Source organism: Balaenoptera musculus, chromosome 10 (assembly GCF_009873245.2).
Source record: "Balaenoptera musculus isolate JJ_BM4_2016_0621 chromosome 10, mBalMus1.pri.v3, whole genome shotgun sequence".
Taxonomy (NCBI): Eukaryota; Metazoa; Chordata; class Mammalia; order Artiodactyla; family Balaenopteridae; genus Balaenoptera; species Balaenoptera musculus.
In genome coordinates this window covers 97,788,870-97,811,682 of record NC_045794.1, presented here as the reverse complement: position 1 = coordinate 97,811,682, position 22,813 = coordinate 97,788,870, and the positions used below count along the sequence as shown (strand labels likewise).

General features: G+C 53.6%; 1 protein-coding gene across 3 annotated transcripts in view; it reads left to right on the top strand.

Annotated features, from left to right (window-relative positions):
• The window catches only part of TCF20 (transcription factor 20), a 170,386-nt gene that overhangs the window by 55,835 nt on the left and 91,738 nt on the right, over positions 1 to 22,813 (top strand). Inside the window, exons 1-2 of one of the 3 annotated variants that reach the window (XM_036865623.1) lie at positions 2,918 to 2,957; positions 9,174 to 9,224. The exons of 1 other annotated variant lie outside the window; for it this stretch is intronic. In XM_036865623.1, the coding sequence (XP_036721518.1) occupies positions 9,219 to 9,224 (6 nt within the window). In that variant the 5' untranslated portion in view covers positions 2,918 to 2,957; positions 9,174 to 9,218. Of the gene's footprint in view, positions 1 to 2,917; positions 2,958 to 9,173; positions 9,225 to 22,813 lie in introns of those variants that run through there. One more of the 3 variants, XM_036865626.1, reaches the window with a different exon arrangement.

Sequence of the window (22,813 nt, the reverse complement as noted above, 5' to 3'; positions counted from 1 at the left end):
TCACCCACGTTGAGATGTTTGTGAAAAGTTACTGAATAACTGTCCATGTGTGTCCATAGTTTGAGGGGACTGAAGGGAACTCGTATTTATTCTGTATCTACTAAGTGCCCGGCTCTGTGGTAGGCTCATTCATATTCCTTGTCTGCAGTTACCCACTCAAAAACTCAGCGAAGTAAGGAGCGTTAGTTACATTCCTTCAAGAGTGGGAAGTTGAGGCTCACTGAGGTTGTGTCAGAGCCCGGTCTGTGTTCTTCCAAAGTCCGCTTCCTTCCCACTTGCACCACATCTCTCTCAGACTCCCCTCTGTCCTCTGTGGCACCTCGCAGGCCCAGATCACGTAAGGTAATGATGGCATCTAACACGGATCTGGCTCCTGCTACGAGTCTGCACTGGTCTAAGCATTTTGCATCCCTTCCTCATGTAATCTCACAACAACCTTATAAGGCAGGTTCTGTTCTTATACCCATTTTACAGGTGGAGCATATGAGCCTCAGAGAAGTTAAGTAACTTGCCCACAGTCCCACAGGAAGGAAGTGGTGGAGCCAAGACTTAAAACCAGGTGCCTGCCGAACTGAATTAAAGTTCTCCAATCCACTGTGTCAACCAACCTTGTCTGGTTTCCTCGGTGCATATTTCTTGAATCCCCACTGTGTGCAGGCCCTGTGCCAGGGGTCAGAAGACAAAGCAGACCCGTCTCCTTGGCTGGTTGAGCAGCCTGGCTGGGGAGGCAGGCAGGTGAACAGGCAGGCACAGTTCTGCTGGATCTGGTGAGGGTCTGCACTGTGCTGAGACCCTCTCAACAGCACTGCTGTTCTTGCGCACACTTCACAAAGGAGGAAACAGACTTAGAGGGGTCAGGTGGCTTGTCCAGGGTCACACGGTGAGTGAGTTGGGAAGCCGGGATTTGAACCCGAGCAGTCTGCCTTGGAGCCCCCATCCCTTTCCACCACTTCCTGCTGCCTCCCGGGACACTCAGTAGGAGCTATGATGGGGGATAAACATGGAAAGCCGCATCTCACTTGGACCTGGGGGTCAGGAGATGCTTCTCGGAGGAAGTGATGTTTCAGTTGAGACCCTCATGTAGCCAGGGAACGGGTGACAGTGGGGTGAGGTGTTCCAAGCAGCAGAACAGCAGGTGCGAAGGCCTGGAGACCAGAGGGAGCGTGGTTTGTTTAGGGAACTGAATGGAGGTGTTTCTTCTGGGTTTCCTCGCTGGTGTTTGCGCCTGTGCGCACATCTTTTGTGAGTAGGGTCAATTTACTACAAGGTTTTACTGAGTGCCTGGTGTGGATTTTGCACCATGTCAGGTCCTGGTGGGGGAAGGACCGGTGCAAAGCATGGCCGGAGTCCTGAGAACTGAGGTGGGAACGTTAGCTTCAGGCTTTGGGGAAAGCCTGGGAGAAAGGGAAGTACTTTCCAGACCCTGGGAGCAGCCCGGTCTCCTGGCCTCTAACCCTGACATCCTGGATGTGGGAAGGGTGAAATGAGATAGCTGGAGTCTGGCGCTTAGTAGGCCCTCACCCAATGCCAGGCCCAGGAGCTCAGATGAAATTGTGAGCCGAATTAGGGGCAGCCAATGTTCAGCAGCCCAGGTGCTCCGTGGTGCCAGGGAAGAGGGTGCTGTGGTGGGATTGCCACACTGGGGCCTGGCGGGGCCTGGGCTGGGCTGGGGTCTTGAGCTAAAGGGAACACAGCAGAGCAGGTTGCGTGGTGTCTCATCTGAGGGCAGAGGCTAGAGCGCTCATGGTTTACTTAAAGCAAGTGGGCATCGGGGATGGTCTGTGCAGCTGTAGAGTAGGAGGCTCAGGCCGAGGGCACTGCAGGGCCAAGGATCTGGCCGTGGTCTGGAGTCCAGGCACTGGACACCTGGGTCTCTGTTTTGTCCCACCATGTATTGGGCCTCAGTTTCCCCACCTTGACATGGGGCTTTGGTGCCTACCTCTCAGGCATTGCCACGGAGTAAGAGGGGGAGCATGAATGCCTGGTGCTGGGACTGCGCGTAGTAGTAGGTGCTCAGCCCACTGAACTGGTGCTGCTAGCCACACGCTGAGGGCAGGCTGCCTGCTGCTGCCACCCCTGGAGATGGGATTTGGGGTGATGGGGACTGCTGCATTCTGCCTGCCCCTACTGAAGCCCAGCTTTGCTGGGGGGTGGCCTAGGCTGAGTAATCAAATCCAAGGCCTTGATCCTGCAGCCGGTGAAAGGCTTCAAAAAGCCCCGAAGCCGCCTGGCTGGCCCTTTCCCACCCTCTTTGCCACGTGCCTCAAATCCCAGCTCATCTTCCTTCTGCACCGCCTTGGGGAGGCCCTTCCTTCTCTGAGTCACACCGGGTGTTTGCGATCACCGCCCAAGATGCTGGGTGCGAGTTCCCGCACACAGTAGGTGCTCCACGACCTGTCACGCTGGCCTTGACCCACTGGGCTCCAAGAACAGCGGTGAGCTGTGATTCTTGCCTGTGGTGGGCGTTTGGCCCTTTTAAGCCATTCACTCGGGGGCCAGTTATAGACACATAATCGCCCCTATCTATAGAGATACAACATATTCTTCAGAGATGAGCCACCCGCCCCTCCCCTGCCCGCCGCCCCCCCCCCCACGCTGGCACGCGCTCTCCGCATTTGAGGGTGATGGAGGAATCTGTGCTCCCCTCCCTCCTCCATCCATCCCCTCCTCCCCGCTGCTCCTCCATCTCCACCCTGCAGAGGTGAGATCTGGCAGGGGCCGTGATGTCAGAGGCTCGGCTGATGTCACCGCCCCGGCCCTGTGACTTCACTTGCCGGCTCGGGCAGGAGGAGCCGCGAGGAGGCTGAGAGACGAGAAACTGCCCCCTTTCCTTTTCCTTCTCCTTGTTCCCTTTCCCCTCCTCCCTAGCCTCACTCGGGAGTTGTCTTCCTCCGGCTGCTCGCCCTGGGCTGTTGGAGGGGTCTGGAGCAAGTGCCAGGAAGGATGCTGCTGCAAAGGTAACGCAGCATGCGCCGTGTGTCTCCCTCCGGTCACGAAAGTTTGCTCTGGCGTGCGAGGCGTGCCGGCTGGGCGCTCCGCCGCGCCACGCTGCCGGGCCCGAGGCTCCCGGGGAGGGGCGGGCGGGGGCGGGCAGGGGCCTCCCGGGCGGCCTTCACTGCCTTGTCCCCATCAAAGGCCGCAGCTGCTCGAGCGGCGGCTGCAGCTTTGAAACTGCCATAAAGAGCCATGGAGGGAGGGGAGCGCGGGGGATGTTCAGAGCGGTGCCCGGGAGGGTGGCCGGGAGAGGAGGGGGGAGAGACGGCTGCTCTGGGAGCGTGGCGGCCCGGGCGTGAAGGGCAGGGCTCCGGGTCAGAGTCCAAGGGGCTGAGTCACTCTCGCTGCGCACTCCCCCTGCCCCGCCGCCCCGTCCCCTGAGGTCCAGCCAGCTTCCGTGGCTGGGACCCTGGCAGTGAGGGTGCAGAGGCGGCCGGGGGTGGGCCGGGGCTGGCTTCTCCCCCCACCGTTATTTCCAGGCTTATTCTTCCACCTCCAGCAGGCCATTTGTCAGCGGTGATTCGGGACAAAGGAGGGGGCTGTGGGTGGTCTGCTGCAAGTTGGGCGAGGGGCACGGAGCGCGGGCCGGAGAGAAACGCCAGCAATTAAGAGGCAGATCGAGGGCTTTGCTCATTCAGGCTGTCGAGGGAGCCGTCATTTTGTGTTAGCGTGCGTGTCTGAGGTGGGAGGAGGAAGAGAGGGGAGAGTGACAGGAGAAGGATTATGACATTGTGTTGTCTCTGTTTGTGGTAAATGCAAATTTGGCACCAGCAGCTTCCCGGGAAAAGCAGCAGCAAGTAACCCAGGCCAAGGCCTTGGCCCAAACCCGCTGAGGGAGCCCATGTGGGGCGGTTTGGGGTTTTGTTTTGTTTTTTTTCCTCCCTTTTTTCTGTCTGGTGTGTGCTTTTTCCATTTATTTTTACAGTGAAGTGCTGGAGACAGACAGGCCAGCATGGCGGGGAGGAGCTGGTCCTCCTTCCTCTCTGGCACACCAGCCCCCTCCTCACTCCGCAGGAAGCCCAGGCTGCTCTCCTGACCCCCAGCCGTTGCCCCATCTTGGCTGCCTCCCTGCAAGGTCTCTCTGTCCCCAGCCAGGGTCACGGTCCTGTCATTCTCTTAGCCTGGGCAGCCTGAGGTCTCAGAAGGCTACTTCTGCCCACAGCTGCTTCCCAAGGGTAACCAGAGACAGAGAGCCAGGGACTGAGGCTCGGATGGGGTTCGAAGATACAAGGCCAGAGATGGGTCTGCCCCTGGCTGCAGGAGGGTGGCAACGGGTTCTGTGGCCGGGCTGGTGTTGGCAAGGTGTCCCAGGACCTTGTCTCCTCTGACAGGCACATGAGGGCAGAGAGCTTGAGCCTGACCTGGGCTGGGAAGCAACCACAGCTCTAGGCTCTGGGCTGCAGCAGGGCTCAGGCAGGAGCAGTGGCATGTACAGAGGTGGTCAGTCTCTAGAGGAGGTCTCCAGAGAACACAGAGAGTGGGGCTTTAGTAGGGCCAGGCCATAGCTCAGGCCCCAGCAGGGATGGAGACATCTGAGCTGAGAAGCCGAGGCAGGAGCCCACCTCAGATGGAGGGTCAGGGGAAGGCCCTCTGGGTCCAGCCTGTCACACACTAGGCCTCAGGCTGTAGCCCTCATTCTATCCCTCCTTCCCCAGGAGCTGGTTCCTCACCTGGACCTCACTGCCTCTTTTGCCTGGTCAAGTCCTTTTGGATTCAGTTAGCCTCCTCCAGGAAGCCTTCCCTGCCCTCAACCTGGATGGTCTGGGGGCCTGCGCCCTGCCCATCCCCATGCCCCCTCTCACAGTGCTGTGAGAGGTGTGGCCACTGTCAGGCTCTTGGATACAGGATTTTTAAGGCATCCTCTCAGTGTTCCCAGCACCCGCCCAGAGCTGAGCACAGAGTGGGTGTGTGCCTGGAAGCCAGGGGAGCAGATCCAGACCCGCTGATACCCCAGGAAGGTGGGCCACCAGGATAGAACAGTCACCCTGCCTCACACCCTGGAAGGGGTGATGGGCTCACTCCCTTTGGGCAAACCCACCGGAAGGGGATTTTTCCCCACGGAGCCTGACATGTGGGGACAAGCCACAGCTATGCCTGTGACCGGGACATCTGCCCCAAGCAGGAGAGCCTCATGTGGCTAATGTCCTTTTGGAAACTGCTGGCGGGCTCACTCATCTACCCCAGCATTTCCTTCAGGTCCTGGGCCCACAAGCCAACCTGCATAGAGGAGCCAGGGAGCTGTGTGTGAGGAGCACCTCGCCTTCGCCTGCGGGGCTCTGGTGCCCCACGGAGCCTCCTTTGTCAGATGGAGAAGGAAGGAACAGTGGATAGACTCTCCTCAAGGCCAGGATGCTGGGTCCGTTCCAGGCCTGGGCTCGAGACCCTTCTCTCAGAGGTGCTGGGAGTACCAGTCGAGGTTCCAACTGGCTGGTCAGCTCATTTCACCCAGCCCAGGCTCACAGAGCCTGCCCACTTGGAGCCGTATGCCCACCCTCCTGGCATATATAGATGGAAGAAGAACAGCAAGCCCCTTCCCTCTGTATGCCCCCAACTTGATGGACCCCAGGAGCTTTGGAGTCAGCCCTGAGTTGCAGTCTTCCCTGGCCACTTTCTAGCTATATGACCATAGGCAAGTTACTTAATCTCTCAGAGATGCAGTTCTAAAAGGCAGTGACCTGGTAGTAGTAAACTCTACCTGCAGGCTTGTTGTAGGGATTAAGGCGACTGCAGGTGCAGCACCTGTATACAGCAGGTGCTCAATTAATGGCAGCTGTGATTATGAGGGAGCTGGCTATGCCAGCACCCTAGAGGCACAACAAAAAAAGTTTTCCCTGGGGTACCCTTGTGAATTCTGACAGGTCAATCAAGAGGGGCTTCAGAGAGGAGGTGGCATTTGAACGTCTTGGAGGATGAGTAAGAGTTTGCCAGGCTAAGGCAGGGGAGGATGTACCACCAGAAGGAAGGGTAAGAGCAGAGAGCTGCAGGTGTAACAGGCCAGTCACCTTGAGTGGCTGAAGCCCAGGAAGGGGAAGGGGAAGGGGGAGAGGGAACACTTTCTCTCGGCAGTGAGAGCCAGTTCTGGAAGAAGGGAGAGCCTGACTTGATGAGAGTGGGCAGGATGCACACAAAGCTGGCTTGTTCTAGCTTCTCTCAGGGTGGCCTTGTGGTGTTGGGATTCCTGGACAGCCTGGGAATTTAAGTACCAGCCTGGGTCTCCTTTTAATTTGGAGTCTCAGGACTTCTGGCAGCCAGGCCCAGCCCAGGCCCCACTCTGAGCCGGGGCCAACATTGCTGGGGAATCAGAGTAGATGCCTGGTCCCCAGCTTGGGTGAGGGTTCCTGGAGCAGCTTCTCTTGCCTGGGACCCTGACGTGACTGGAAACTCCTGCAAGAGATCAGGGCCGCAACTCCCCCCAGTTCATAGCGGGATCCAGGCTGCCTGGGTTCAACCCTGGCTGTGCCATTTACCAGCTGTGTTGCCTCAGGCAACTCACCTGCCCTCTCTGAGCCTTGGTTTCCTGGGGTAATAACAGTACCTAAGTCACAGGGCTGTGGTGAAGATTAGGCGAGATAACTCTCACAAAGCAGTGGGCCCAGAGCCTGGCTCCCAGAAAGCACTCAACAACTGTTAGCTCAAAGAAAAGTCAGCGCAGGAGAGTGAAGGCTCTAGCATCTAGTGTCTGTGGGCCAGGATAATCGTGCCTAGTAATAATAGCTAACATTGGGAACTCCCTGGTGGTCCAGTGGCTAGGACTCGGTGCTTTCACTGCCGAGGGCCCCGGGTTCGATCCCTGGTTGAGGAACGAAGATCCCACAAGCCGCCTGGTGCGGCCAAAAAAAAAAAAAAAATGCTAACATTTATGAGCACTTACTGCGAGTCAGGCAGGCTCTGTTCTAATTGCACAACTATGTAGTAGCTTATTGAATACAGTCTTCCCTCACTCTGCCTAACATGTGAGGGTGGGGGGGTGGGGGGTAGAGCACCCCAGAAGCCAAAAGCATGCAGGGAAGAGCCTCAGAGATTTGGTGTTTTCTGCGCGAGGCTAAACGGACACCCTTGGTAATGTGGGCAAGACCAGAGGGAATTGGACGACGGCTGGGCTGTGAGGCATGAGGACCACGAGGGCCCGCCCACCACTGCAAATGGGCCACCTGGGACTGGACACCCCTCACACGTGGCAGAGCCTCAGACATACCGTGGGGCCCTGGACCAGTCACGGCCCCACCCTGGGCCTCAGTTTTCCTATCTGTCTGATGGGGGATTGGGCTCGCTCACCTCTCTCAGCTGCTGTAAGGGGTGGCAATTCTCTCGTCTCTTTGATTTTCTTGGATGGCTTCCATGTAGGCTGTGACTTCGGCGGTCACATCTGTCCATTGATTTTTCCGGAAAGGATGCTTTCTTCCCTTTTATTCTGCAGTCAGCCCACAGTTGAACAACTTCGATGTCTGGCCTTCCCACTGCTCCTCCTGTCCCCACCAGCACACCTCACCTGGGCTGGGGAAGGGGGCTGAGAGGGTCCAGCAAGATAGTGGCTCCCAGGAGGGCACAGGACTCCCCCAACACCACTCGATGTGCACCATTTGGGGAGAGCCTTGGGAGTGGGCGGATACAGGACTCGGGAGCCAAACCCAGCCCACACCTGGCAGTGTGACGCTGAGTTGCGTGGAAGACCCAAATGTTTCATTTACCCTCCCTCCTCTCCTCCACTCACGCTTCAGAGTCAGACAGACCGCTCATTCCTTGTTCCACTGTGCTGTGCTGGGTGATCGATGCTGGGTGACCGTGGGCACCGTATTTCCCTGAGCCTGCCTGCTCACGGGACGAGTGATTCCCCCTCAAGGGGTATCTGAGGCCAGAATAATTGGAACCAGCACTTAGGTGTGAGGTCATGGATTAAGCACTTGTGTGGATGCTGCCCTCTGTGGCGGGCGATGTTAATGTACCCATTCTGCAGGTGAAAAAGCTGAGGCTCCAGAGCTTACGGAGCCTTCTCAAGGTAGCATCGCCCTCTGCCCTCCCTTTCTTTTGTACACCCCACCTACTACCAAAAAGGAACTGGGGCGGGAGCCCATAGGTGGCAGGATAGGTAAAGGGAGCCCAGAGACCACGGGGCGAGGGCAGGGGAGGCTGGGGAGATGAGGTAGTTACCATGCCAGCTTGTCACTGCTCGCCCACACAGGATATATGGGGAATGGGAATAACGGTCATCAAGCGTGTGGAGGAGGGGCACCCCACATGGTCACAGTCCTTGAGGATGCACAGGTTTCTGCCCACCTTCACTCAGCCAGGGCATGGGGTTGCTTAAAGGGTTCAAATCCCAGCTCTGCCACTCACTGGCTGTGTGATCACAGGCTAATGAGCTATTGCTCTGAGCCTCAGTTTCCACACCTATAAATAGGGATAAGTTGGCGTACTCACCTCATAGCCTTGTTGTGAGGGTGACCGGAGTTAATGCGGGTAACTCACTTAGCATGGTTCCTGGCACACGTGAGAGCCGTGGGAGTGTTCTCTATTGTTATCCCTCAAATCAGCTCAGGTTCCCCTGGAGAACACTCAAGAGTCTCCTGAGCACCTGCTTTGTGCCAGCACCAAGCCCAGGGAGCCAAGGATTCATCACTCAGGCCCCTCCCGTGCCCTGGGCTAAGCCACCAGCCTCAGGGCCTGGGGCTGAGTGTGCAGATTTGACATGCAGGGGGAACGGCCTGTGAGAATTGGTGTGTTGGCTCCCACTGCTGGCTGACAGACATCCTGATGAAATATGTCACTTTAAAACATTTTTTTAAAAAATTTCCAGAAAGCTCTCTTAACCCCATGGGAGCCATAAGTAGCCTGAGCTGTTGTCAGGTTCTAGTCTTGGCTTTGAGATGACTTGCCAGAGACCCTCCCGTGTCTGGGCCTCAGTTTCCTCATCTGTAAAACAGGGCAGCAACTGTATCCACCCGAGAGGGTTGACCCTGGGTGAGGCTGCTTGTGAAATGTGCTTTGTAAACTCGAAAGCACCTTAACAGCTGCTGGGATCTTTTGGTTCTGTTTCTGGTCATTCATGACACGGTCACGGGCAGATGCCTGTGCGGTGTCATGCTGGCCCTGGGCGTGGGCATCTATGGGATGCCGGCTGTGCTATCAAGGGCTCCCTGAGTAGTGACCTCACTAAAACCCTTGAATTTTGTGATTTCCAGAGAACGTGGAAGGCCCCCCAGGCAGCCTGGCCTCTTCCGGGGGAAATGCTGGTAAGTGTCTTGTCTTATCTGTTAGTTCGTTCCACAAATGTTTTTGGAGTAGCTCCACGTGCTGAGGATGACGCGGGAGAACCGGAGGTCAGCCCTGCCCTCGAGAGCTCAGTCCAGGAGGAGGGGTTTGAAAACTTCACTCCCAAACAACCAGACAGCCAAGGTTCAGGGGTGGCCGGACGCAAAGCCTAGGCTTTTCAGGAGACACTCAGCCACGGGGCAGGATCATTTATAAATGAATGTTGACTATTTTCTCTGCTCAGAATCCTTCAGTGGTTCCCCCTTTTGCCTTTGGGATAAAGTCCCCAAGCCTTTCGTGGTCTGCACTGTCTCGCTCCAACTGCATCACCAGCTTACTCATTTCATTGAAATCACACTGGCCTCCTTTCCATTCCTGGAAATCTACTCGCTCCCTCCTGCCTTAGGGCTTTTGCCTGTGCTGTGCCCACTGCCTGGAGCTCTCTTCCAACCTCATCACGTGGCAACTTCCTATCTGTCCTTCAGGTCTCAGCTCAAATATCCTGGATCCTCAAGACTCAGGGTCCCATTATACACCCTCTGTGCACCTGCCCACTTTCTTACTAATGTGTTTCATGGCTGTTACCAAATGATTATTTATGTTATCATTTGTTTGCTCTAATGGTCCTATGGCACTGTAAGCTCCATGAAAACAGGGACCCTTGGGCTCAATGCCTGGCATATGGTAGGGGCTCAATCAATGTTTGTGGAGTGAATTTATGATGAGTATTAAGGTAAGGCTTCGTGGAGGCGGTGGCATTTGAGTAAGACTTGAAAGAGGGTATAATTTCACTCTGTAGGGAAGAGAGAAGGGCTTCCTGCTTCGGGTAGCAGACAGGCACATGGTAGGGACACAACCCATTTGGTCTGGCAAAGAAGCAGAAAGGGACGTGTGAGAGAAGCTTGGAGAGGTGGCTGGGGCCAGGCGAGGGCTTTGTGTTCCAGGTGGATGAGAATTTACTTGAATTCTGAAGTTCCTTGGGGCCCACCAACAACCTCTGAGCCAGGGGTAGTAGGGTCAAAGGCTTCTGGCTTCCGGAAACTGTAATGAGTTTGCTGCAGGGATGGGTGGGCCGGGAAAAGAGGCTGCAATCAACAAGACCAGTTGGGAGTTGGAGAATCCATTGACTCTGCTGCTTTCTGTTTCCCCGGAATCACACATGTGCCTTGGAGTTATCCTGTGAGCTCCCGGGGAGATGCAGGGCAGTGATGAGGAACCTCACAGGGCATGACCGCTTCCGGAAGACAATCACCTTGGTGGCAGGGGAGCCATTCTTGAATCACTGGAGGGAGAGATGGAGTGGAGGGGACATTGATGTCCACACTTCTCACACCTGTGTCCTGGTGCTTTCCCTGTGGCCCAGGGATTGTGACACTGAGGGACCAGCCTGTGGCGGAAGATGAGCAGCAGCATTTCCCTCAAAGCCCAGCAAACAAGACCCACCTCCACGTACCCCATGGGGGTGCAGCTGTTGTGGTCAGAAGAGCCAGGATTCTCAAGAAGGACCTGGGGACAAGTCTCAGATCTACTACTTAGCAGCTGTGTGCCTCTGGGCATCTTGTTAGCAATTCTGGGCTTCAGTTTCTTTAGCTGTGAAGCGGGGGCTACTTGGGTGTTGTGAAGGTTAAGTGTGAGGACACACACGGAGCCCCAAGCTCAGGGAACACTGGAGGCGCAGGAAGTAGTGGCTGTATCATGGCCACATTTTTCTCCACGGTTTGAATTCTTCACAGGAAGCTGGGGTTTCAGGCTTAAAATGAAGAGCATGTCAACAAAGCAGGATGGAACAAAGTCTTTTCCCAGCATGCCTCAGCATGCGGCACTGCCTTCCCGTGGAGCCCAACAGTGATGGGGCTAAAAGTCTTGAGCTTTCAAGCAGAAATAATCCCAATGGAAAGGAGCCTCCCTATTGTTCTCTTGTGATAAAGCGATGCAGGGGCTCTGCAGCCTGACCTGCCTGGTTTCAGATTCCAACTCTGCCTAGCTGTTCGGTGACTCAGTTTCCTCATCTGCAGAATGAGGTAATAATAGTACCCACCTTGGAGAGCTGTTGTAAGAATTAAGCAAGTTAGCGCAGGTGAAGTGCTTAGACGTGGCTTTGTCACTGCTATTGTTAGATCATTCCATCTTCACTTTAACACTCTGCAGTGCTGTAAGTGACTCAGCGGGGGCTCGGGGGCCAGAAGGCTGAGTTCAAACCAGCTCTGCTGCTTGCTAGCTGTGTGACCTCCGGCAAGTCTCTTAACCTCTCTGTGTGTCCATTTCCTGCTCTGCACAATGAAGATGACAATCCCTGCCTCCCACTGTTGTTGGGAGCAGTGAACGGGGTCAGCCAGGTAAGGGACCCGACTTCCTGGAGGCAGGCAGGCCACTTGGCCCCTCCTCCCGCGCATTCCAATTTCCAGATGAAGAAATCGAGACACAGAGCCATTGGATGATGTGCTAAAGGACACAGATCAGTGAGACCAGGCTACACCCCCAGCTCCGTGACCTGTGCTGGGCCACCATGCCAGGGCCTTCCCAGGGAGACTCGAGGCACTAGTGGCAGGAGTGTCGAGTGGGCTGAAGGGTGATCTTCTGTGAGGCCAGCCAGCAGGGGCCTCCCGTTGCTCAGCTGCGTCTCCTCCAGTGTCCCGAGTGTGCTGATGCACGGCTCCTGCTGCTTGTCGGTTAGGCCTGGGTCTTCCAGGCATGGGGTCTGAGGGTCCAACGCCTGCAAACTGCCCAGTCTCCAGGGCTTTACCATGTTACTTGTGGGGAGAGACTGGTGCTGACCCTGCTGTCCCCTCAAGTCTGTTTCCCTATCCGCCTGCAAACTTTGGGACCCACCAACCGTCTGTGTCCATCTGTCCTTCCAGTGTTTACCCAGTGCTGGGAAACATGGTGGTTAAGAGTGCAACCTCTAAAGACCTGGGTTCAAATCCCAGCTTGGCCTCTTCCATGCTGTGTGACTTGAGACAAGTTGTTCAACTCTCTGCCCCTTAGTCGTCCTGTTTGTAAAGTGGGGATGAGATCAGTACCAACCTCATCATGTCGCTACAGACACACAGGGCCTGTTCCCAGTAAGCTTGGATTCCTCTGGGCTGTATCGTCATTATTAATGTTATCATTTTTATGGTTATGGTGCCTTACCCTGCAGAGGATGCCAGAGACCCGAGGGAAGCAGAGGTGTCTGCCCTGTGAATGCTCACGGTCCTGTGGGAGAGGCAGACACAGGCACAGACAGCCCAGTGTGATCAGTGAGAGCTGAGGAGGAGGGAGCCACAACTTGGGCCCTGGAGGAATGAGGTGGAAGGCGGGGTTGAGGGGCAAATCTTCTGAGCAGAGGTCACTGTGAGACCCTGTGGAACCAGTTCATGCCAAGTGGGTCACAGATACAAGGCCCTGTAGGACCCCACCCCTGCCCACCTCTGCAGCCTCATCTCTCGCTCCCCTAGCCCTGCGCTGCATACAACCCTCCTGGGACCTGCAGTGGCTGTCCCCACGTGGCTAAGGCTTGGTATTCCCGGACTCTCTGTTTGGAGCCTTCCCCACCCCCTTAGCCTTAGAGCCTGCCCTGCCCTTGCCCCAGAAAGACTTATTCTGAGGCCCTATGTTCCCTCCATCAGGGTTTACAACCCAGCACACAGCAGGTGCTCTGTGTGGAATGAAGGCCACCCTTATGTTTGTGCTTTGCGTGGGAAAAGTGCCTGGCTTGGGACAGGCTCTGCCGGACGCTTTGGGGGGGTTCCCCACTCTGTTAACCAGAGGCTTTTTTTGGTAAGTTGTCTCCTGGAGGACTGAGCAGGAGTTCCGGGAGGCCTCCCTCTTGGCGTGCTAGAGTTAGCGGGAGGCCCCTCCCAAGAGGAAGGAGAGCTGGGGCCCACTGAAGGATAAAGGTGAGGGCGGTACTTGTGCTCAAGAGAGCCAGCGAGTGAGAGGAAGGACATCCGCCTGCCGCTGAAGGCACCGACAGCCCAGCTCACTTCGCACAAGTCACTGATCTGCCGAGCAGGGCCAGTCTCCTCAATCAATCCGTGCTGACAGATGGTAGCGGAATCAGTGACCTAGAGGCAGAAGGCTCCATTTGTAATCCCGGAGTGGCCCAGGCGCCTGGAGGAGGGCAGAGGAGTTTGTAATAAAGGGAGTGACACAGGGTTTCCAAAAGCCATCTCGGAGCTGGAGGAGGAAGGAAAGGATTAATTTTGCTTCTGGAATTGAAAACACTGATTCAATTCAATATGTATTTTTTGAGTGGACTGGGCTAGAAGAGAGAGAAAAAAAACAAAAACAAAAAAATCCCCCAACTAATCTACTGTCCTTTCCTTAAACTGTGGTAGGAAAAACAGGATTCTCTTGGGATTGACATATATACACTAACATGTATAAAATGGATAACTAATAAGAACCTGCTGTATTAAAAAATAAAATTGTAAAATTCAAAAAAAAAAAACAGGATTCTCACAGATGAGACAGTGAGAGAACAATAGAAGACACTAATGTGATCAAAGAGGAGGGAGCTCCCGGTTATTGTGCTCTGGCCACTATGGGATCTTGAGCAGTGCCTTAACCTCTCTGAACCTCAGTCTGCTTGTATGTCCACATCATAGAACTGTAGCTATTGCTAATGTGTGCCTGATACTGTACTGAATTTTTTATGCATTTCTCTTAAGATTCCCATAATACCTTATGAGTGAGGTCATATTATCCCCATTTTACAGCTGAGGAAACCAAGGTTCAGAGAGGTGAAGTGACTAGTCCAGGGCCACACAGCCCAAGCGTAACTCAAATCTATCTGTTGGTCATAATGCCCACACATGTTCTTTTTCCAAATGGTACTGAAAGGGAAAGTGGCTGTTAGGGGTGAAGAGGTCCAGGCTGGCCTAGCCCTAGGACTGGGGAAGTTTCCAGGTGGAGGTTAACTAGCCATTGTTCCGGCAGGGTCCAAAGGGGTGGGGAGGGGGCTGTAGGGTCAGTCTCAGGACAGGAGGCAGGAACAAACAAGAGCCTGGACTTCAGTTATCTGTCTGCATTCCTTCCCTTCTGCATGAGGCTTTGCATAGCTTGTCACCATCCATTTCACGTTGTGGTCCCCGAGTCTGAGACCCGAATGAGCTGAGGAAGAAGGGAAAGGAAGGGAAGAACGATGGGGCAGGAGACTCTAAGGAAATGGGCTTCCTTCCCTTTTCTTCATGAAGTCTCTCAAGAAATTGAGGGTGCTCCCAACACCAAGTGGAAGCTCTCATGCATCTTTCTGTGTTTGTCCAGAAAACATGGGTCTGTGCTGAGAGTTCCCTCTTTCCCTCTGTAGCTCTGACTCAAGCAGAAGCCAGCACTGGCCTTTTGAGTCTTGGTGCCAGAGAATTTGAAAATGAAACTCATAGAACAATGGGAACAGCCAGAGGGCAGGGCTTGGCGGCCTGTTCAGCTCTGCCCCCGGAAGAGACCGGCACCCTGCCTGGCATGCAGGAGGTGCTGGGGAATCAAGTCTCCAAGAATAGCCCTGACCCACATTGGAGCCGGCCCCCACTTTGTGTGATTGGACAGAAGCCAGGAGAAATCACTGCCTTCCCCAGCCATATCCTCCTGGGGTGCCAGAACCAACTCAGGCCCTGCCTTAGATCCCTTTGCTGGGGGCAGGTGCTGCCACAGCCAGGACCCTCTTTGCATGGCCCAAGGCAAGGCAAAGCGTTAATGTCTCTGTCTAGGTGGGGTGAGAGGTGAAAGGGTAGAGCCAGGCCCTGGGGAGTTATGGACCTCAGATATACTGAAACTGGGCCCCCAGGCCACACCTGGTTCCTATCAGCCTCCACCTGCTACCCTCTTCTTCCAATTCCAATTTACTTTCAAGTTGGGTTGCTTCAGGAAAGGAAGCCACATACTCCCTTAACATCTAGGGCAGATGGGGTCTAATTTAGAATCGGCAATTTCAGTCAACGTTAGGGACATCCAATCCACACTCTTCTCCTTCCCATTGTACCAACGGGAAACTGAGGCCCAGAGTGGGGAGAGAATTTGGCCAGGTCTCTGGGTGAGCCAGAGGGAGGGTCACAAACACTCCAAGCACAACCTAGCCTCACTGGTCTTCTCACTTTTGATAGCAGTGGGTCAGGCGGCACAAACATCTCTGGCTGTTTTACAACCGAGATTTTCTTTAAAAAAAAAAAAAAAAGAAAAAAAATGACAACCATTCCTTTGCTCCATAAAACATACATGAGATTTGCAAAAGAAGGCTGGGAACGGCCCGAGGCCTTGGCACCGCAAATCCTCCACCTTATCTCCAAATTAATTCTGGACCCTGGGTCCAGTCAGCCAGGCATGGCAGCTTTTTAATGCCGCCTCAGGCGAAGGCGGCTGGCGTTTGGTGAGCATCTATTTTACATGTGAGGTTGGTGGGCCTCCCCACTCCTTGCTTGTATTGCGGAGGAAACTGAGTCCCAAGAGGGCCCAAGTCATTCATCCAAGGACACGCGGCGCCAAGGGGCGGAGGCGTTTAGAGCACTAGGCCTGAGGGCTGGGAGGGCGCTAGGCGGGCAGGAGCCGGCACCACTAAGCGGGTTACGGGGAGGAGAGTGGGCCCTCGCCCGCGGACTCCCCAAGGCTGACAGAGGCGATTCTGGCTTTGGCGGCTCCAGGGAACTCCAGAAATCCTAAGGAGAGATTCAGGGCCACCAACTCCCCAGAAAGTTGGCTCGCAGCCACTCCCAGGACGGCCGGGAGCTACGGGCCAAGATGGCACTGATCGAGCGGCGAGACGCGCGCGACGCACCCCACGGCCGCCGAGGGGACACCCGCGCGACCCCGGCCGCAGGGCAGATGTCTCCTGCGGCCCGGCGCGCACAGGCCTCGGCGCCGCCGCACGCGGGTGGGCACGCGCGCGCCCGCCGGCCCCGCCCCCTGCCGCCCCGCCCCCGCCGCGCGCCCTCCCTCCCGCCCGCCCGCGCGCCGCGGCCCGGAGCTTCTCGATTGGCCGCGAACCGTCACCTGACGCTCTGTTATTTCCTGTGTGTTGGGAGAATGGAGAGAAAAAACCCCGAGCCGAGCCGCTTTCGGCCCCTGCGAGGCGGCCGCGGCCTCCGCCAGGAGAGTCCGCCCTGAGGCGCGCCTGACCGGGGAGCGAGCGCGCGGGCCGGAGCGAGCCTCCAGGGGCCGCGGCCCCGGCCCGCCCCGCCGCCGGCCCCGGCGCCCGAGCTGGAGGCGGCGGAGGTCCCCCACCCCCACCCCGCGCAGCTCCGTGCGCCGCCGCTCCCTCCCCTCCCGCCCCCGGCCAAAGCCGAGGGACCGGGCGGGGGGCTCCCGCAGGTAACCGCTGCCCGGGCCTGGGGGGGAGGGGCAGAGGTCAGGGTTGAGGAGCTAGGGCCAGGCCGGGTGTCTGGCCTCTGGGGCTGGGGTCAGAGGTCTTTGCCCGGCCCGACCTGGGAGTGCTGAGCCCCAGGACTCCGAGGCCGGGACTCGGGTTGCTGAGGCGACTGTCCCTGCCCGGCCCGACCCGGGAGTGCAGAGAGGAGCGGCCTGCCCTGGCCTCGGGGCGTTGAGGGGAAAGGCTCCGGCCTGGCCATCAGGGCGCTGAGGAGTCTCGGGCCGGCCTGGGAGTCTGGCCGGGCTTGGGCACCGGTCCTGGCCTGAGGGTACCGGGGGAAGGTACCTGCTCGTCGCGGCCTCGGGCGCAAAGGCGGCGGATGTGAGCGGGCGGCGCCCGGGGATCGGCGGGGTCAGCGCTGCCCGCCCCGGGGTCCCTGGCAGCCCCGGGTATCCCGCGGCTCTCGCCGCTTCGCTGGGGGCGAGGCGGGCGGGCTGAGGGCCGGGCTTGGGGAGGGGCCGGGCGGGCTAGCGGGCGGGAGCGGAGCTGGGGCGCCGGAGCGCGCCCCTGCCACGGGAGGGCCGGGGGCCCGTTTATTGCCATGTGAACACCTGAAGCCATGTGGACGCGGCTGCTTCTCGCCTGTTGGGGGCGGAGGGCAGGTACCGGCTGGCAGGGCGCAAGGTCCCGGCCCTGGGGGCGGGGAGTGGAGCGCGGGACACACTTCCTGCGTGGGGTTTTCTCCGCCTCCCCCGCCGCGGTGAGCAGGGCGGGGTGTTTGATCCGGTGGTCCCAGTGTGCGAGCGAACGCTCGTTTGGGGGCCCGGTGGTGCTCTAGGCTTCTGGTCCTTTTTGGGGTGGGGGAAAGTGGTGGTGGAAGGAGAGTGGCCGATGCGGCCCAGCCCGCTCTGTCAGCGGCGGGAGGTGGAACATCTCCCGTGCGCCTGGATGGGAGTGGAATTTACTGAGTTGCGGGGGGCGGGCGGTGCAGAGGAGGGGCCGCCTTCCTGGGCCCGTGGGTGGGGATTATTGCCTGTTTTTGTGGTTGTGGATACTAGCACTGTCTGCAACCCTTTAGTTTGCCCTTAGGGGACAGATCGAAGTTGGGATTTTTTTGTTTTTCCCCCTTTCCTCTTTGCTTTTTTTCCCCCTTGAAGATTAGATGACTCTGATAAATGCTGTAAAATGGATGGAATTTTCGAGCTATTATCTAACAGACAGATCTTTGAATGATAATTGGACCCTTATGTTAACTGCCTCAGTGAGGAGTTTTATAAAACGTCTTAAATGGGGTGGCAGCTTGGTGAAGTGGGAAACTGCACTGAAGTTCGACTTGGAGGTCCAGGAATCTACTTCCAGCTTTATCACCAAATAAACTGTAACCCTGGCCAAGTTACCTACCTCCCCAAGGCTCCAGTTTTTTCATCCATTCAGTGAAGGCTCTCCTTCAGGTCAAACATTACAGGGGTTTTAGGTAGTCCCCCCCGCCGCCCCCATCTTGTGCTTTTGTTTTAGTCATAGGCGACTTCCTGAGAAATGCAGGCTGTCCCTTACCTGGCTTTTAAAAGCCTCACTTTTTAGTTTTCAGCCTGTTCCTTCTCCAACAGAGTGTAAGACTTGGTCGGGGTGCAGTTTTTCCTCAAATCCCAGTTGCTGGTCTGTGCTTCTCAGGAATATTCTAGCCTATGCTGAATGTGCCTTGTATTTTTTCTCTTTGCAAGAAGTAGTTATCAGGAAAAACGTTTTTCAGAGAACATCTGACTACTTGGAGTTGTGGCTAATGTGTGTTTGGGTCTGTGTGTGTTGGTTGGCTCCTAGGAGTTCCAAGATCTTTCTCTGCAGGGTACTGTGGAGGGATCTTATTTAAAGTTCTTTTAAGGGGTATTTGGTGTTCGGCTAACTTTTGGAATTTCCAGCTTTAGTATTCTCAGAGTAGGGATAAAGTGGAATTCCATAATATCGCTTGTGAAGTGGTGTGCTAGTGGAGTTAACTGTCACCTCAGGGTGCACTAATTATTTGCATCCCCATCCCCAATTTATTCCTTAATGGGAGCTGGACGCTTCCTCTCAGATGCTGAGGAACCCCAGTCAGTTTCACTGATTTTATGGTGTGTGAGGGCCTTAGGCCATGCCTTTGACTGGTTAGTCCTTCTGGACCAACCTCAGATGTTGGTCTTGCTTGTCTTAAATTTCTAGTACTGGGATGCTTGAAGGACATGTGCTTAATGTGGCGTAATATGTCTTTCTTGGACCTTTTTTTTATTCATTCAGTGCAGACAGTTTCAAAAAGGGTCACAGCATTGGGAGGTATGCTCATAATGCTGACTTTGGAGACGCATTGGTAGACTTTTTCTTGTATGTTAACATCAGGCCTGTCACATAGGTAGACACTTTTATGTGGCTATAAAGATTGATTATTTGGAATTTCCAAAACTAAACAATTTATTCTATGTTGGTATTTGAATTATGACCTTGTGTTTTTTGTGGCTTTTTTAAAACCTTATAGTTACTTAAATTGTAAACAGTTACCACACGTTAATTTACATTTTTGTTGTAACTTATGCGGAAAAAGTTATAGAACTCTTAGAGAGGTAAAAGTTTGTTTGTGTTTATGTATGTGAGATAAGGTTGCCAAGGTGGTAAGATGTCAGGAGATGTGGGTTTTAGGTTCTGCAACCTTTTTTTTTTTTTTTTAACCTTCATAAAATGTAATGAATGTAGACCAAGAAATTAGATTTGGACTTCTGGTGAGTTCAACCTTCTCTTCAGAAAGAGAGGAAAGGATGCTAACATTCGTTTTAAAAAACAAAACCAGAAACACCTCAGAATGCTAGATTCTGTCCGAGGTATTTTAACTTATCTTGCAAAATCCACCCAGCAGACCTGAGAGATATATCACTTCTCCTTTTCCTAAGAGGTCATAGAGCTAATGAGAGTCAGGGTTTGATTGTGACCGTCCTCCCCTTGGCTCCAGAGTCTTTACTAGGTCTGTTATAGCTCACTGCCAGCTCAAGACACAAATCAGCCAGTGGTAGGTTGGCTTTGGAATACAGATTTCCTGCTGTGTCCCCCTTCTTTTTTTTTAAGTTATAATGAATCTGAAATCTGGACTCGGGCAAAATACTGGAAAGGATGGTTTTTGTGACTGTGCCATATAGTTTAGTGACCTCTGGGAGTTTTCTAAAATTTCACTTTCCCCGTACCTGGCCAGTTTTGCCAGTGCACCTGAGATTTAATCTGAAAACTTCTCTTTCATACCCAATTCTGCCGTTCTATCTTGAGCTGAAAACTTCTTATATCAGATCAAAGAGTGATAGAATATGTAAGGGGCTATCTCTCTTCCTGTCTGTGTTACTACTGGTTTACAATGCACAGGAATCATTATCTGGTGCCTGCTCTCAGTTTGACCAGATGCGACTCAAAAGATATATTTACAAAAGACAACCCTTTCCCCAGTATGCCTTAAGCTCTCTTCCTCATGGGGGCTTATGTTCAAGGCACCTTAGTGTTCGTTAGATCTGTCGGGCTTCTGACTCGGCTGCCTTCATTTTCTTTTTGTGGAGGTAAGAGTAACAAAATAAAGCAAAACAATAAAACCCTATTTATATTGGAGCAATACTGTACATAAAAATCATACATTTGAAATATAGTGAAATCAGGGCTTTTATAGAGCATGATTTGGTCACATTGCACTTAGACTGAATAGTTTTTTTATATTATTAGGTAGCCTTGAAAGTTCTCTTAATACTTATGGTACATGCAGTATGGATGGAAAGATTCTCTTGGCAACAAACACAATCAGTACTTTCTGCATTAGAGCTGTGTTTACTTTGTAGGTAATGTGCATGACCCAGCAGGAAGAAGAACTATAAAGTGACTTATTGGTGTATCTGTGGCTTGTTATCTGATGCTTCATTGTGGGGAGGAAAGAGAAAACATTAGCTACAGGGAAAAATATCCTTGTTGCAGTCTGCATATGTAAGCTGTTCTGTGGGAAAGGGTGGAAGTTCATTGGAACACTTGAATATCATCCTGATTGGAAGGTGGTTACCATGTTTGAACATCACGTCAGTAAACATGGATTAAGGTCCTCTGTGTTCTAATTGTCATTAACAAGCTTTTGTAGGTACTGTTCTAAACATGGGAGATGCAGTGGTGAGCAAGATAGAGAAGGAGCCTGCTTTGGAGAGGGATTGTAGACAGTAAGTAAGAGTGTCTGGCGGTGATAATAGCTATGAAGAGAATAAAAAGACAATATGATAGTGACTCGAGGGATGCTGCTTCAGAGTGGTCATGAAGATGCACCCTCTTATGAAGTGTTTTCTGCCAGCAGGGCAGTCAAACTTGATCTGTGGGATGGATGAAAATGGCATTAAACAAAGTAAATAATTTGCTTTAGTCCTGAGCATCTTGAGAAGTTAATCCAAAGAGTAGAAGTGGGTTGGTTGAAGTCTTCCCTCTGTTTATATCTATGCTTTGTGAATGGGGACCTGACTCAGAAGAACTTAAGGGGGATCATTAGTGGTACCTTATAAAGGGTAAGAAAAAAGAACGTGTCTGCTTTATTAAAATTGTTCTCATAAAAAAAAAGATGTGTAGGGAATTCCCTGGCGGTCCAGTGGTTAGGACTCCATGCTTCTACTGCAGGGGGCACCGGTTTGATCCCTGGTTGGGGAACCATGATCCCACAAAGCCACGCGTGGGACCAAAAAAAAAAAAGCCAGAGATGTGTTATTGTGTTGATGAGTGCTAGGCATTATTAGAAACATCGTTTAATTACGTTTATGTTTCTTTGTTGAGGAGTTGGATTGGGGTGTTACAATCATTGTACTTTGCTAAAGCTTCAGATGAAGCCAGCAAAAGTTAGTGATATCTGTATGCAGGACACTCTGCTAGGTATTGCTTCAGATGGAGGATCCCAGGTGACCTTGGGTTGGGGAGGGAGTTGTTGGAGGGAGCGAAGGTGGCTGAGAGTGGGGGCTCTGGCAGGAGAGGAAACAGCGCAGGTCAGACAGGCTTCGTCATCCACAGCCAGGAGGGTTCGTCCTCCGCACTTTTCCCAGCCAGCCAGTGGCATCCTACATACCTTCACCCACCCTTTCTGTGCTCTCTGGTAGAGTTATATAGAGAACTGAAAGAAACCTAAGAAATCATCTAGTCTGGCACTTTACAACTTCTTTTACAACTCAGGAAAGATGCCAAGAAGGTGGTGACCTGCCCAAAGTTATGCGGCTTTGCACTGACAGTCAAGGCTAGGACCCTGTTCTTTGCCAGCGAGGCTAGTGTTCTTTCCACCGTAGCCCCTGCTCTGACCAGAGGGTTGATAGTTAACAGTTGCTCCTGAGTAGAAAAAGAAAGGAAGCCTCTGGGTGCTAATGTATGCATTTAGGAAAAAACCTGTGTAGTTGGAATCTTAAGAAGTCAGGGAAAAGACAGTAACATCAATCTTGAAAGCAGAGTACTACTGTTACTTTTCACAGAGTTATGTAGTATTGGTTTCTTTGGACCCACTGAGATACAGCCTCACCCTGATTATGTCTTGGTCCACAATGGATGACGTGGAGAAGCTCTTTGCCACATTCAGCAATAGTTGTGAGGTTCAAATTAGGCCCTTTAGATGTAGGGAGAAATTTCTGGTATGTGCCTAAAATTGAGTTCTGGAATTCAAAAGAGGTAAGGCCCTAGCAGTCCTAAGTTTTTCACCTCTAGACCTCAAGTTTCAGGGAAGGTTTCACTTCTACATTTAGAAGCGTCCTAAGGTAAAGCATTACTTTGGGAGCCTGGAGATTATTCACTGTGCCTGACAAGAGTAGGGATTCTTGAGCAGGACTACTTCCCTGGACATTTCCCTGACTTAGTACGCTGGTGGGTGAGTTACCCGGGGATAGGTTTGTATCCCTTTGACAGTAATATGAGAGGACATTCTTGCAATAGAAAGTCCATATGATGGGAAGTTTATGGAGGCAGCAGAGCATGTGAAGGAGGATGTGTGGCCTCAGTCTGGCTCCATCACTTATTAGCAGTGAGTGACCTTGGGCATTTTGCTTGAGCCACAGTTTCCTTGTCTGTAAAATGGAGATACATCTTCCTCAGGGCCGGTGAGAGAAGGAACTAAAATAGAAAGAGTATATAGTGGAGTGCACCACCTATAGGTGACACTCAGTGAATGGTAGTGTAGTTGTCCATTAAACAAACATTCCACATAGTACTGTGTACCAAGACATTGTCTAGAGCGGGGCTGGTTCCTGACAATCCTGTCGATTTTACATCCTCCAATATCTGCTCAGTAGA